Source organism: Amphibalanus amphitrite, unplaced genomic scaffold (genome assembly GCF_019059575.1).
Source record: "Amphibalanus amphitrite isolate SeventyFive unplaced genomic scaffold, NRLGWU_Aamphi_draft 000136F_arrow, whole genome shotgun sequence".
Lineage (NCBI taxonomy): Eukaryota > Metazoa > Arthropoda > Thecostraca > Balanomorpha > Balanidae > Amphibalanus > Amphibalanus amphitrite.
Window position 1 is genome coordinate 875050 of NW_024881631.1, and position 13510 is coordinate 888559.

Below are 13510 nucleotides of genomic sequence, written 5' to 3' on the forward strand. Positions count from 1 at the left end.
CCGGGAGTGGCAGACAGAGTGGTCGGACTACAGGACTCCCGCAGAGTCTGTCAAACCTCAGCAGCTCCCCGCCGGACAGGAATCCCTGTGAACCTGTGAGCTGGAAAACTGTGAGATCAGCTGTCTGTCGGACAGCCCCGCGCCGGACAGGGCTCCCTGTGAGATCAGCTGTCTGTCGGACAGCCCCCGCCGGACAGGGCTCCCAGTGAGATCAGCTGTCTGTCGGACAGCCCCCCGCCGGACAGGGCTCCCAGTGAGATCAGCTGTCTGTCGGACAGCCCCCGCCGGACAGGGCTCCCAGTGAGATCAGCTGTCTGTCGGACAGCCCCCCGCCGGACAGGGCTCCCAGTGAGATCAGCTGTCTGTCGGACAGGGCTCCCAGTGAGATCAGCTGTCTGTCGGACAGCCCCCGCCGGACAGGGCTCCCAGTGAGATCAGCTGTCTGTCGGACAGCCCCCGCCGGACAGGGCTCCCAGTGAGAATAGCTGTCTGTCGGACAGCCCCCGCCGGACAGGGCTCCCAGTGAGATCAGCTGTCTGTCGGACAGGGCTCCCAGTGAGATCAGCTGTCTGTCGGACAGCCCCCGCCGGACAGGGCTCCCAGTGAGATCAGCTGTCTGTCGGACAGCCCCCGCCGGACAGGGCTCCCAGTGAGATCAGCTGTCTGTCGGATAGCCCCCGCCGGACAGGGCTCCCAGTGAGATCAGCTGTCTGTCGGACAGGGCTCCCAGTGAGATCAGCTGTCTGTCGGACAGCCCCCGCCGGACAGGGCTCTCAGTGAGATCAGCTGTCTGTCGGACAGCCCCCCGCCGGACAGGGCTCTCAGTGAGATCAGCTGTCTGGCGGACAGCCCCCGCCGGACAGGGCTCCCAGTGAGATCAGCTGTCTGTCGGACAGCCCCCGCCAGACAGGGCTCCCAGTGAGACCAGCTGTCTGTCGGACAGCCCCCCGCCGGACAGGGCTCCCAGTGAGATCAGCTGTCTGTCGGATAGCCCCCGCCGGACAGGGCTCCCAGTGAGATCAGCTGTCTGTCGGACAGGGCTCCCAGTGAGATCAGCTGTCTGTCGGACAGCCCCCCAACCGGACAGGGCTCCCAGTGAGATCAGCTGTCTGTCGGACAGCCCCCGCCGGACAGGGCTCCCTGTGAGATCAGCTGTCTGTCGGACAGCCCCGCGCCGGACAGGGCTCCCTGTGAGATCAGCTGTCTGTCGGACAGCCCCCGCCGGACAGGGCTCCCAGTGAGATCAGCTGTCTGTCGGACAGCCCCCCGCCGGACAGGGCTCCCAGTGAGATCAGCTGTCTGTCGGACAGGGCTCCCAGTGAGATCAGCTGTCTGTCGGACAGCCCCCGCCGGACAGGGCTCCCAGTGAGATCAGCTGTCTGTCGGACAGCCCCCGCTGGACAGGGCTCTCAGTGAGATCATCTGTCTGTCGGACAGCCCCCCGCCGGACAGGGCTCCCAGTGAGATCAGCTGTCTGTCGGACAGCCCCCCGCCGGACAGGGCTCCCAGTGAGATCAGCTGTCTGTCGGACAGCCCCCGCCGGATAGGGCTCCCTGTGAGATCAGCTGTCTGTCGGACAGGGCTCCCAGTGAGATCAGCTGTCTGTCGGACAGCCCCCGCCGGACAGGGCTCCCAGTAAGAAGCGATCGCCGCCGGACAGTGCAGCGCTGGCCGATGGAAATGAACCTGTCAGCCCCAAACAGCCCATGGATGAACGGCGACTTCTGCTCCCTCTTATCATTGATTTTACTCCCGTTGAACAGAGCAAGCCTATGCAAATAATATTACATCTGGCATTACTTGCTTAGGATAATAATGCCAATATGCGCCATTGGCAGGCTGGAGACAAGTGTTCCGATGAGCCAGAACCATGTTCCTGATCACGCTCCGTTGGCCGCAGCCCGACTGTCCACTGACGCAGAACGGCGGTCGCGGGACGCCGCTGGTCCACTCCCATCCTCCCCTGTGGGTGGGGCGGCCCCTCCCCGTCCCTCTCACCCCTCCTCTTGGGGGTGGGAGGACCGACCTCACCCCTCCCTCCCTCGCCCGCGCCGCTCGCCTTTTTATCTGATCGGTGCCTGCTGTTGGTCAGCGAGATGCCAGGATTTGGAATAACAATTATATAATTTCGAGCTAGTAAACGTTTATCAAAAGCAGAATGACGTCTATTATGTACGACTACTCCCGATCGCACATATTCAACCTTTGTGGTAATTGGCTACCTGATTAAGGTCATGTCATACTTTATCACTGTTCTCTATTTCCCGTCATCAATATTCATCGTTCACGCTCTGCTCCTCGTATTTCTATGAACAGCTGCATTTCTCCTCACGTTTTTGCTGACCTTTCAGGCTTTCCTGCTGATTGTAGTCATTCCGGTGGCGTGCTCCCGTCCAGGACCTTTGGCTGGTCGTCTTGTTTTATCTGGGCCTCTACTCTCCCACTTCTTCCCTCCGCGCCGCTCTGCGGGCCGTATCGTCCGTCGTTCGCGGCTGATCTCCGGCCGTCCGGCGGTCATGTGTCCGACGACGGCGTCCATCGACGGACGGAGCATCGTCGGTCGTCAGTCAGCCAGTCGTCAGTCAGTCAGTCGTCAGTCAGACAGTCGTCAGTCAGTCGTCTCCGCGAGGGAGTCACGTCAATCTCTACGAGGGAGCAACGTCAATCTCTGCGCGGTCAATCTCCAAAAGGAAGCAACGTCAGAATTGAGTGAACGGAGACTCTGCAGTTGATTATTTGCCCCCGGCTGAATGAATGCTCCCCCGGTGCTCCGGCCGGCCACCGTCCGCCGTTATGAGCCCCCCGACCCGGCCCGGCGGTCCGGCAGTGACCTGCGATCGACGCTGATAGCTGCGGCGCCATTCCGGCATCGATTTGCCACTTGCGTCTGCCCTCCGTGCGCTCTCTCCTCGGCTCGGGAGGAGGCGGCGCGCGACTCGGGGCAACTGTTGCCGCCGTCGCCGGCCGCTAACGGCGTCATCCGTCTCACCGTGCGCGTGGCTAGCGCCGGACGCCGCCGCCGTCCGCGCCCAGCGTCCGGGGCATCGCTGAGGGAGGAGAAGGGGAGCTGTCGGCACTCTGTTCCGTCACTGGTCGGGGCTGTCGGCGCTCTGTCTCCTCACCGTAGGTGTCTGTCGACTCCTAAAGGCCCCAGGCGCCGCTCGAAGCGGCCCGCTCGGGCGGATGCCGCGTCTTTAGCGCCGGTGATGGCGAATAGCCGATGGATCCGAGCATCCGGCGCGCGCTGCTTATCGGCGCCTCCTAACTAGAGAGTTTTACATATGCCGCCCTAATAGAGTGTTTATATGCGCACCCGTGATCGTCCACGGTGAAAATAGCAGAGCTAGTTAAATATGATTATTTAAATACCGGCAGGTTTAATTATTTTCGTATATGAATAGGTATGTACGTCTAGCCGCTCAGCGGTTCTAGTCATAGGGTGATCGGTTGCGTGCATTTTGCTATGTACAGACTAGATGATAAATTGACATCACGAAAACTTTTTGCCTCGTGCTGCTTTTCAGATTAGTTCCCGTGCATCTGACAGAAATCCTAGCTTACCCGTTACGAGTAGCTGTCAGCTGTTTGTGTCAGTCGCGTTCCAACTGTCCCTCAGCTACGTGACGATCGTCTATTAACCACGTGACGTTGATGTATTGACGGCGTTACACTGGTCACGGCCTTACACTGGTCACGTGATGTCTTCACATCAGACATGAGCATAGGTATTCATACTTACCTACAGCTAATTGCAACACGCTGGTCTCCTAGCCACTTGACGTCTGACAATTGTTTTCCGGTGTCGAATTCGTCCTCGCAATGTAGTCGTATCTCATCCTCTGGTGACGTTTCTCAGTCCGTCTGTCAGGACCGGTCCTCTCGGGACCGGTACTCTCGTTCCCGTGTCGTCTGTCGTCCGGCCAACCGCCGCTCGGTTCGGGACAGGGCAGCCAGTCGCGATTGTCCCCGAGGGCTCGCTGCGGTCATGGCCGGGCGACGGACGATGAACGGAGCCAGGGAACGTCAGACAGAGACGGTGGGCCACGTATCACTTTACTGACAGGTGGGGCCGGGAAACATGTATAGGGGAGCCGGGGGAAGCCCGGCATAGTAAGCTCTTTTTCATTTTTATTACATACCATACGTGCTGCATAAAATGTTGATATCCTGCTAGCTAGCTAAGTTCATTAGCCGTGTTTTCCCAAAAATTCGGTTTCGTGGAATAAGTATAAGGTTGAGAAAATCGAGTTTTAAAAAAGTGTTGATTTTTCTGGGGTAAGCCCGGCATAGGGGTAACGCCGGCCACCTCCCCAGCGCTTTACAACGAGTTGATGAAACCATTATGTGTTTTCCAAATATTAACGGAAAGTGAAATATTACCTAAGGTACTGATTAGCTCTGGACATCTTAGAGTTTATGCCACTACTGGTATTTTAGCTAGCGTCTACTACATATACAGTACAGGTCGATGAAAATCGTGATGCAAAATTGGCAAAAAATGTGTGTTTCAAAATTCATTAAAATTTATTTTTCTTTTTACCTTAATGCATCATATTGCATATCATTCGACTCGGCTGATGAAGAAGAACACAACGACACCATTTTTGAAGCTCTAGCTTCATTGTCTGTCGCGTTATCTGCAAAAACGTAGTTTGACCCTAGTTGACCTTAAGTGACATGACTGGCTTTGTCTATGATAACATGTTTATTTTCGAAATTTATTTTTGATATAGGTGTAAACCAAACCTGCTCAGTACCTATTATCTCATGGAAAACAGTGGTTTAGTGGCACTGCTCTCGGTTGGGGGTAAGCTTGGCCACTCGCCCGGGGTTACCCCAATGTGCTTATTTTTATTTTAGAACAGCAATATTCGAAAAAAATGTCATACTTAAGCCAGCTTGCCTCGTCACCCCTCACTACAAACACTTAAACGGTCCTTACATAACATTCGTATAAATATTAGTACTGTATGGTATAACATTAACAGTGCAACATATCTCACTTTTTACCTAAAAACCCTTAAAATATCATTTTTGCGCCATAACTTTAACAATATGCAATTTTTGTCAGCCTTAACTTTTTTGCTGGCGTTACCTTAGCTGTCACGCTGAAAGGACAAACAGTTGAGCATTTTATTGTGAATAATTTAGCCGGAAACGGGGTGGCCGGGCTTCCCCCGCGCCCGGGCTTCCCCCGGCTTCCCCTACGAGGTGTCAGTGTCAGTCTGCTGGTCTCTGAAGACTACACATGTGCATACACTGATGAGAATGAAATTTTGGTGCGTTCACTGATTGAAGTTTTGTCCCTCTCAAACTAACGGAACTTATTACACAAGGAATCAAATCGAAAAGATAAGCTTATCAATCTAACCAAATTCGCTCAATGTGCTTTGCTATTTATGAAGGTGAGCAAGCATAAAGCGCCTACGAATAAACGTATGCCTTATGAACGACCCCGCAGTTGATTTAAATACGTAATGAACCATGCATGGAGCGTAATGTGGTCGAGATTTCAGACCAAACTCATCGCGTGCGACAATACAACGGCTCGCTGCTAAAAATACCAGCTACTCAGCCCATTAATTCTGCTTATCGATGCCGTCATTCTTGTTTATGATACAAGTTCAGCACTCAATGACATTTTCTCCATTTGAGGAGAGCAAACGAAGTTATCTCGGCCTGACACGGCTGCATTATGTATGAAGCACGCGGCTGGAATAACTCAGGAACTGGTTGTTATGACGGCCTTCCTTCAACTTTGTGACTGAAATGCTTTCGATAATTTGTTGACATGACGACTTGGAAAAGTTCCCGCACGCGGGAGAGGCCATATGTCGGCCGACGGCAGGCACAAAGCAGATGATTAAAATGCTCCTCTGGGCAGAGCAGTCTGGTGATTTGCATGCGTTTAGGTGAAACTGAAAGCCCGTGATGAAAATTTCATGGACTGTGAATTGTGTTGCCGCTGTTTGAAATGTTGCAGTCATAACGTTTTTTTTAGATCACTGAAGTGCTGCTTCGCAGGTAGCGAAACATTTTCCTGAACTGAGCCTGCTTTGATGTAGCGATTAGCGATAGCGAGCAGGGTACATACCACCCTCGTATGCCAACCAGGCTTTTTATCCTGCTCTGTCAGATGACCACTGAACGCCGGTCGCTCCTCGCCCTTGACCTCTGCCCGTCTGACAGTCTGCTGGCTCCCAGACCTCAGTGTGGTCAACGGGCGCCGACCACCCTGTTTTTGCCCTGGCCGCTGCACTCTCCCAGCCATCTCTCGTCGGCGGGGCACTCTCCCTGCCGGGTCACACACTACTCACTGTGCAGTGCCCTCTGCCCATGCCTGTCGGCGGCGGCGAGCCGGCACACGGTTCGGTCGGAGCGGGCTGGCGCAGCTCCGTGGCGGCAGGCCGCAGCTGTGGCCGACCGAGGGAGGGGGAGGGAGGGGGAGCTCCTCTCCGAGCCGTCGGTAAACCGTCAGACACGCCGCGGAGCCTCCCCTCCCCTCCTCCCCGCGGCTCTGCCTGAGAGAACTCCGGCGGAGGCAGAGAGCTCCGAGACTGCTGCCGGTGACGTCATTCACCCTCCCCCGGGTGAAGGCTGACGGCTGCTGTAACATTCAGTATGCTGTGGGCGGCTGCAATCTGCTGTGTGCCGACATGGCCAGCCGAGCTGCCACAAGACCAGACGAACACGCTATTCGCAGAGCAGTTTACTGGAAAACTATTGAAAGCCCGGTGCGCTGCAAAGATCAACATGAATAATGCAGAAAGGGGTGGTTTGATCTCGTTCTGAGTTCTGTCATTTTCATCATTGAAGTTCAAAAACTCTCATTTAATAGCACCCAAACGAAAGAAGATGTAGACGTTATATCTGCCTGCCTCCACCCTTCGTCCTCCTTTCCTCGCACCTCTCCGCCCACGTCGATCGCTGCTGTGCCCGCTCCCCTGCCGATCGTTGAACGAACCCTGTTGTGTGCCACCCGTCTCTCCTCCCTTGCTAACCGCCCCGTCCGTCTGCCGGCAGGCTGCGCGGCCTCGTCTCGCACCACGGTGATGGTGGCCCGGACGGGCTCCAACGTGACGCTGCCCTGTCTGGGCCTGACCGGGATCGCCCACTCGGCCGTCGCCCGGCTCACCTGGCTCTGCTACGGCTGCACCGAGAGTGCCGTGGTGGCCGCCGTGGACGCCTCGCTAGAGACGCCGCTGGTCCAGTTCAGAGACGGTGTGACCACGGTGCTGGAGCGGCGCGACAGGATCCGGCTGGTGCCCGAGACGTTCGCGCTGCGTTACGAGCCCGTCCTGGTGCGCCACAGCGGCCGCTACCTGTGTCGAGTCAACGGGCTCAGCGAGGACCACGCTAACATCGAGCTGGTGGTGCAAGGTAGGTGAGGGGGTGCACGGACACTGGGCGACTCGGGGGCAGACTGGGAGGACGGGGGCGGGGTCCTGGCGTCCGCCGCCCGCCGTACGTGCCAGACTGACGACACCATGGATCAGCCGAGTCATCAGAGCAGTCCGGCTCTGGCAGAGCTCTCCTCTGGAATTGATATGCATTGACATTTCCGTCTCGGGACTCCAGGGATTGCGGCCGAAGCCAGGCGTTAAATCTGTGCTCTGCGGAGCCAACAGAGGCCAACTGCCGTTCACTGGGTCGGCGACGCGGGTTAACTGAGCCAGTGGTGGTGGCAAACGAAGTGGTGCGGAAAAACGGTGACGTCGTGACATGCTGGACTATGTCGTGCTACCCAAGCAGACCATTGATTGGAGTACTGAGTACAGCGGTCGGCGATTGGATCAGTCACTGAGTAGAGCATTACTGAGTGGATGAGCCACTTGTCTGGAGCAGAAGCTGGGTAGATCGGTCACTGATCTGAGCCACTGATATGTGAGCTGAGTGGCGGTAGCAACACCCTCTCTCCCAACATCCCTCCCCACGGCCACCCGTCTCTGAACCTGTCCTCCCCGCTGCCACCCGTCTCTGAACCTGTCCTCCCCGCGGCCACCCGTCTCTGAACCTGTCCTCCCCGCGGCCACCCGTCTCTGAACCTGTCCTCCCCGCGGCCACCCGTCTCTGAACCTGTCCTCCCCGCGGCCACCCGTCTCTGAGCCTGTCCTCCCCGCGGCCACCCGTCTCTGAACCTGTCCTCCCCGCGGCCACCTGTCTCTGAACCTGTCCTCCCCGCGGCCACCCGTCTCTGAACCTGTCCTCCCCGCGGCCACCCGTCTCTGAACCTGTACTCCCCGCGGCCACCCGTCTCTGAACCTGTCCTCCCCGCGGCCACCCGTCTCTGAACCTGTCCTCCCCGCTGCCACCCGTCTCTGAACCTGTCCTCCCCGCGGCCACCCGTCTCTGAACCTGTCCTCCCCGCGGCCACCCGTCTCTGAACCTGTCCTCCCCGCGGCCACCCGTCTCTGAACCTGTCCTCCCCGCGGCCACCTGTCTCTGAACCTGTCCTCCCCGCGGCCACCCGTCTCTGAACCTGTCCTCCCCGCGGCCACCCGTCTCTGAACCTGTCCTCCCCGCGGCCACCCGTCTCTGAGCCTGTCCTCCCCGCGGCCACCCGTCTCTGAACCTGTCCTCCCCGCGGCCACCCGTCTCTGAACCTGTCCTCCCCGCGGCCACCCGTCTCTGAGCCTGTCCTCCCCGCGGCCACCCGTCTCTGAACCTGTCCTCCCCGCGGCCACCCGTCTCTGAACCTGTCCTCCCCGCGGCCACCCGTCTCTGAACCTGTCCTCCCCGCGGCCACCCGTCTCTGAACCTGTCCTCCCCGCGGCCACCCGTCTCTGAACCTGTCCTCCCCGCGGCCACCCGTCTCTGAACCTGTCCTCCCCGCGGCCACCCGTCTCTGAACCTGTCGCCTGTCACCTCCGGCGATAGGGCCGACCGGCCGGCAGTCTGTCCCAGTCAGACGTCCCCCGGGGACCCGCGCTCCAACCGCCGACCGGGCAGGTCATCTGCGGCTGTCGGGCCGCTGACAAAGTCCTCGAACGGGTCGAGTCTTATTCTCCGCGCTCACCCCTTTGATTTCCCGCGCTCTCCCTCCCAGCCACCCTCCATTCTTCTTCCATCAGCCATCTGCCAAATCGCCCTCTCTTTGCTTCCCGTTATCCTGATATCCCCTTCCTCCTGCACAGTCATCGCTCTTCCTTCCTCTCCTCCGATGGAGCGAGCACTCTTCTTGTCTGCTTCCCTGCCCTGCCCTGTCATCCCGATTATATCCCCTCCTGATCGCATTCCTCGCCACTATACCTGTCACGCCGCACCCCTCTCCTCCCGTCCCCACCCCTCCACCCTCAGGGCGGCCGTTTGAAGACGTTCCAAGAGTCGTTTTGTCCGCCACCATGCCGCCATAAATCCTCGCTCCCTGTCCAATTGGCTGCGAACTGAGGCGACGAACGGCCAGTCGTCGGGCGCCGCCACATCACTGCAGCGAACGCACCTGTGACCGCGCCGGCCCGCGGGACGGAGGCGTCACGCCGCATACCGTAAACCCGCGGCGACGCACAGCTGGGTGGCGGGAGGAATGCGTGCTCATGACGGGGGACGTGTTATAAAGGTAGTGCTAAATTATTTAAACGAATGAAGACAGCGTCATCGAAAAATGTCACTTCTCGCGTGCAGGTGGATACAAATTGATGAAGCTTGTCTCCTCCAAAAGTTGAAAAGCTGAGTGCAGTGTAAGCCAGGATATGGCGCAACCTTTTATATAACACCTCGTCGTCGACACTGTCGTACCTGTCGTGCAATACCTTGCGGCAGTGCATGAAAGGCTCCAATCTTCCTAAATAAAGCTGTCATACGGCTTCTCTGAGAGGTCGGTCGGCTTCTTCTTTGAACCATGCTGGCTGGGCTGCACAAACGTACAGGCTATGCAGCGGCGAGAGGAAGTGTGAGGTATGACCCGATTAGATCAAAACCTACAACCAACGAGACTCATCAGCGGGCCTTTCACCGCGCTGTCAAAGCAGACCCTGTGAGAGTGGCTCGGTTTGCCGGTGTGCAGTGGCCCTAAGAAGGTCTCTGAGGAGCTCATACGAGACCTTACTATGAGTGTGGTCAAGCTGGTGTTACTGTTATCGACCCGAGTCAGATCTTTGCTTTCACACGAAAACAGTATGGCATGCATTGTGGCCATAACAGTGGACATACCCCCGCATGTCAGTGACAACTGACAGACAATGTTCGAGCTGATTTTACTGCGTCGTAAAATGACTGATTGTCCCTATCTGATTCCAGCGGGTAGTCGTTGCCGGGTATGAAAAAGCAGGATTTGAACACGTTTGTGATGGATTTGGGACTTAGGTAAGCCCGTTGAACACGTGTCTACTCGACTCAGCAGACGGTGCACGGTTCTGCTATTGCTCGGGTGCGCTCTATCGGGCTGAGACCGTCTCGTCTCTCCCGGTTGGGGTCGAACAGAGATTGTCGGGTCTGCCGTCCCCACTGGCCACAAATCATCGTAACGAGAGAGCGTCCGTCGGCGGCTATCGCAATGGTCACCCGAACCCCGTGCTATTGCCCTTCGGCGCGCCGGCTGCCGCGGCCGGGGTAAATTATCAGGAGAGGAAAATCATCTCCTCGTGGAGAGACTGTGCGCTGTTGGATGGAGAACTTTATCGGAGCCTGAGCTCTGAGTTCACGATCACTATCTGTATGAATAATAAACAGAGAAACTGCTGAACTACTGCAAGGCAAACTACCGACGCTTGTTTTGTTGCCGACACACTTGTGCTGTCGGTAGCTCGAATGCCGCTGGTAAATATCCACAGGGGACCGTCAGGGGCTCACAAGAACACTCGTATATCCGGCTTTAGGCCAGTGCTTATGGTGTGGGTCCTTCTAATCAAAATGCCGTCGTGAAGCTGCAATCACAGAAGACTGCTGTTTTTGCAACAATAGCGTAATTATGGTGAGATTTTAGTGGCATAGGTCTTCGCGATTTCTGTCGAGTGCTCCGCTTCAGCTAATTAAGTTTTTTTCGCTATCATTGCGCTTATATTCATACTTCATTGGCTGCGTTTTGCCAGGGACTAAAGCGCAAACAGGGCGAGATGCATCCACATTGTACAATTCAAACCTATCATTCATCATTCCCGACTAAATACGCATGATGATTGACGAGCACGATTGACATTAATGGGTTTAATTATTGAAAACAAGAATTTCCCATCATCCCATTGCGGCTCGGTTGCTGACTGTAAGTAAAAATACAGTTCAGTGATGATTTCTTGTGATATGGCGCCTCATCAGTTTGTCACTGCTCTCACGCCCTGTGTGGTATGTACGTACTTACATTGATTCCCAAGCTGCATGCTTCTCGTGGGTTGAATTGATAAGTGACCGGTTTTGGCTAACTAGTTTTACGGCGTGGCAGCTATATCACAAGGAAAGATCCGAAGCAGCATTCTTTAATTCTATTCGCTGTTTAAACTTTCAAACGATTGTATTCAACAAAGAGTGAAACCATCTTGCATATGTAGCGTCTTTCCTCTCGGATGCTAATAAGCGTCCTGTAGCACTCTTTTGTCAGCCTGGGGTCTCATTTCCATACGAGAACATATGTAGTGGTCTTGCATACCCGTCAGCATATGGCTCAGAAGGAGCCGAATTTTCGGATTGCGGGACGGTGTAAAACGATAGAGACCTCCAACCCAGTCGCATGAAATAGCAGTTTCGAAATTCGACCTGATGCAATTTCCGCCGCGTCGATTTCGGCGACGGTGTGTTTTTCGCTCCGGTGATGCGTCCTGCGGACGGCGGCGCGAGGCGACACGCGGGCAGCTCGTCAGCGAGCTGGCCCGCAGTCGCTGACGCCAGCGTCCGCCCCCGCCCCCGCCCCCGCCGCCGCCCCCGCCCGGAGAGCGGCTGATCGCGCGGCGGCCGTCTGTCGCGATCGATGCGTTTTGTCGGCGGCGGGAGTATCGGCTCGGTGGCTGACCGGGGCACATCGGGATTGCTCGGCTCGCCGGGGCCGTGACCCGTCAGACTATTCGAGAGCGCGAAAGGTGGGGAATCGCGGAGCTGTCATAAAGATTGTACAGATGAACCTAGGCTGCAACTACAGTGATGTCTGTCATATGTTATTTTGAGAAGGGAGATTTGATGTACACGATATGAAGATACCCTCAAAATGCATTATTTGATTTCCCCAGTGTCAAGTGTGACGCTGCTCGCTACGTTTATACCCATGTACGAAGTGCATTGCTTCATGATTTCCTTTTTTGCTTCTACTTTGGTTTAAATGAGTCTGATGTTCAGAAAGCATCTCAATACATTATATGTTTTCAAATATTTTTGCTGAAAAGCGGCGCTTAATTGCTGCCATTGCGGCAAACGGCGGGATCAAGAATGATAAGCACGCGAGGCCTCGCTTGTGCAGCTCAGAGGAGCACTCTTCCTGATGGCCTGCATGCATCATCGTTCCACTGATCGTCGCGGCAGCGGGCCGCACAACCGGCCTCCGCGAGGGTTCGGGTGAGCGATGGACGCAGAGACATAATAAGAGGCGTCGATGTCTACGATGCTAGACCAATTCCACATAAAACATTCGCTTCCAGCTGCACTTGGTGTGGAGGAGATTCCTGTATTGTGATTTAGCGCAGTGTGCGGCGGCCAGAGGCGACAGTCGGCTGTGTCGCGCCGACAGTGGGCCGCGGGACTGGGAAGTGCCGAGATTGGCAGTCTGGTCGGGGGCCGAGTGTGATTGACTGCCACCCCACCGGCCGGCCGCGCCGCCAGAGTTTGGTCCGAGTCGGCCTATTCACCGGCCGTTGGGCGGCCCGTACCGCGAACAGCGCTAACTCGACTCCAACTCGACGGCCCGTCCTCCTGGAGTGGCTGCGACACGACCAACTTCCCCCGCCGGCCACAGAGCGCGGCCGTGTCAACCAATTACTCGCACCCAACTCTGCAACTGGTCTGATTTGCTTTTAATTGTGTTGTCTCGGCCAGCTTGATTTCTGTCCATTGCTGTATTACTTATTCAGATTGTACGCCTTCATTTGTTTGCAAAACAAGTTAATGTGATTCTATACCTGCTGGCAGGATTTTTATTCATACGTTTTCCTAGAAAAAAACTTTAATAACAAGTTCATTTAATTTGCAGTTTACTGCATGCAAAAAAGAGTCAAAGGCTTACAGTCAAGCGCACTCAGACATTACATTCTTTTTTAATGACGCTCTGCAAGAAGTGCCTTGCAAGTCATTCGACGGTAAAATGAAACGAGAATATTATTTGTTTTTATGTTTAGGAACGGGCGGGTCGGTTACTTACAGTTGAAAAATGTGTTTTAAAACCTAACATATCCCATCGCCCTATCTGTTCTTCCCACTGGTAAGTACAGCGTGCATCGTTACTCAGCTCTGTGGGAACTGTGACATTGGTAGTCGGCAGCCTCAGTCGGGCGGACAGAAATTTAAACAGGCACTCTCTGCATCGGTCAAAGCGTGTTATGGCGTCTCCAGATGGCCTGGTTGAGAAACTTCAGTGCATCAAGGTGACCCTTTTGGT

General features: G+C 55.8%; 1 protein-coding gene across 1 annotated transcript in view; it reads left to right on the forward strand.

The window, feature by feature from the left end:
- LOC122382306 (contactin-5-like) overlaps positions 1-13510 on the forward strand; it is a 71483-nt gene that overhangs the window by 26584 nt on the left and 31389 nt on the right. Inside the window, exon 2 of the mRNA XM_043367483.1 lies at positions 7024-7380. Within this exon, the coding sequence (XP_043223418.1) occupies positions 7024-7380 (357 nt within the window). The remainder of the gene's footprint in view (positions 1-7023; positions 7381-13510) is intronic.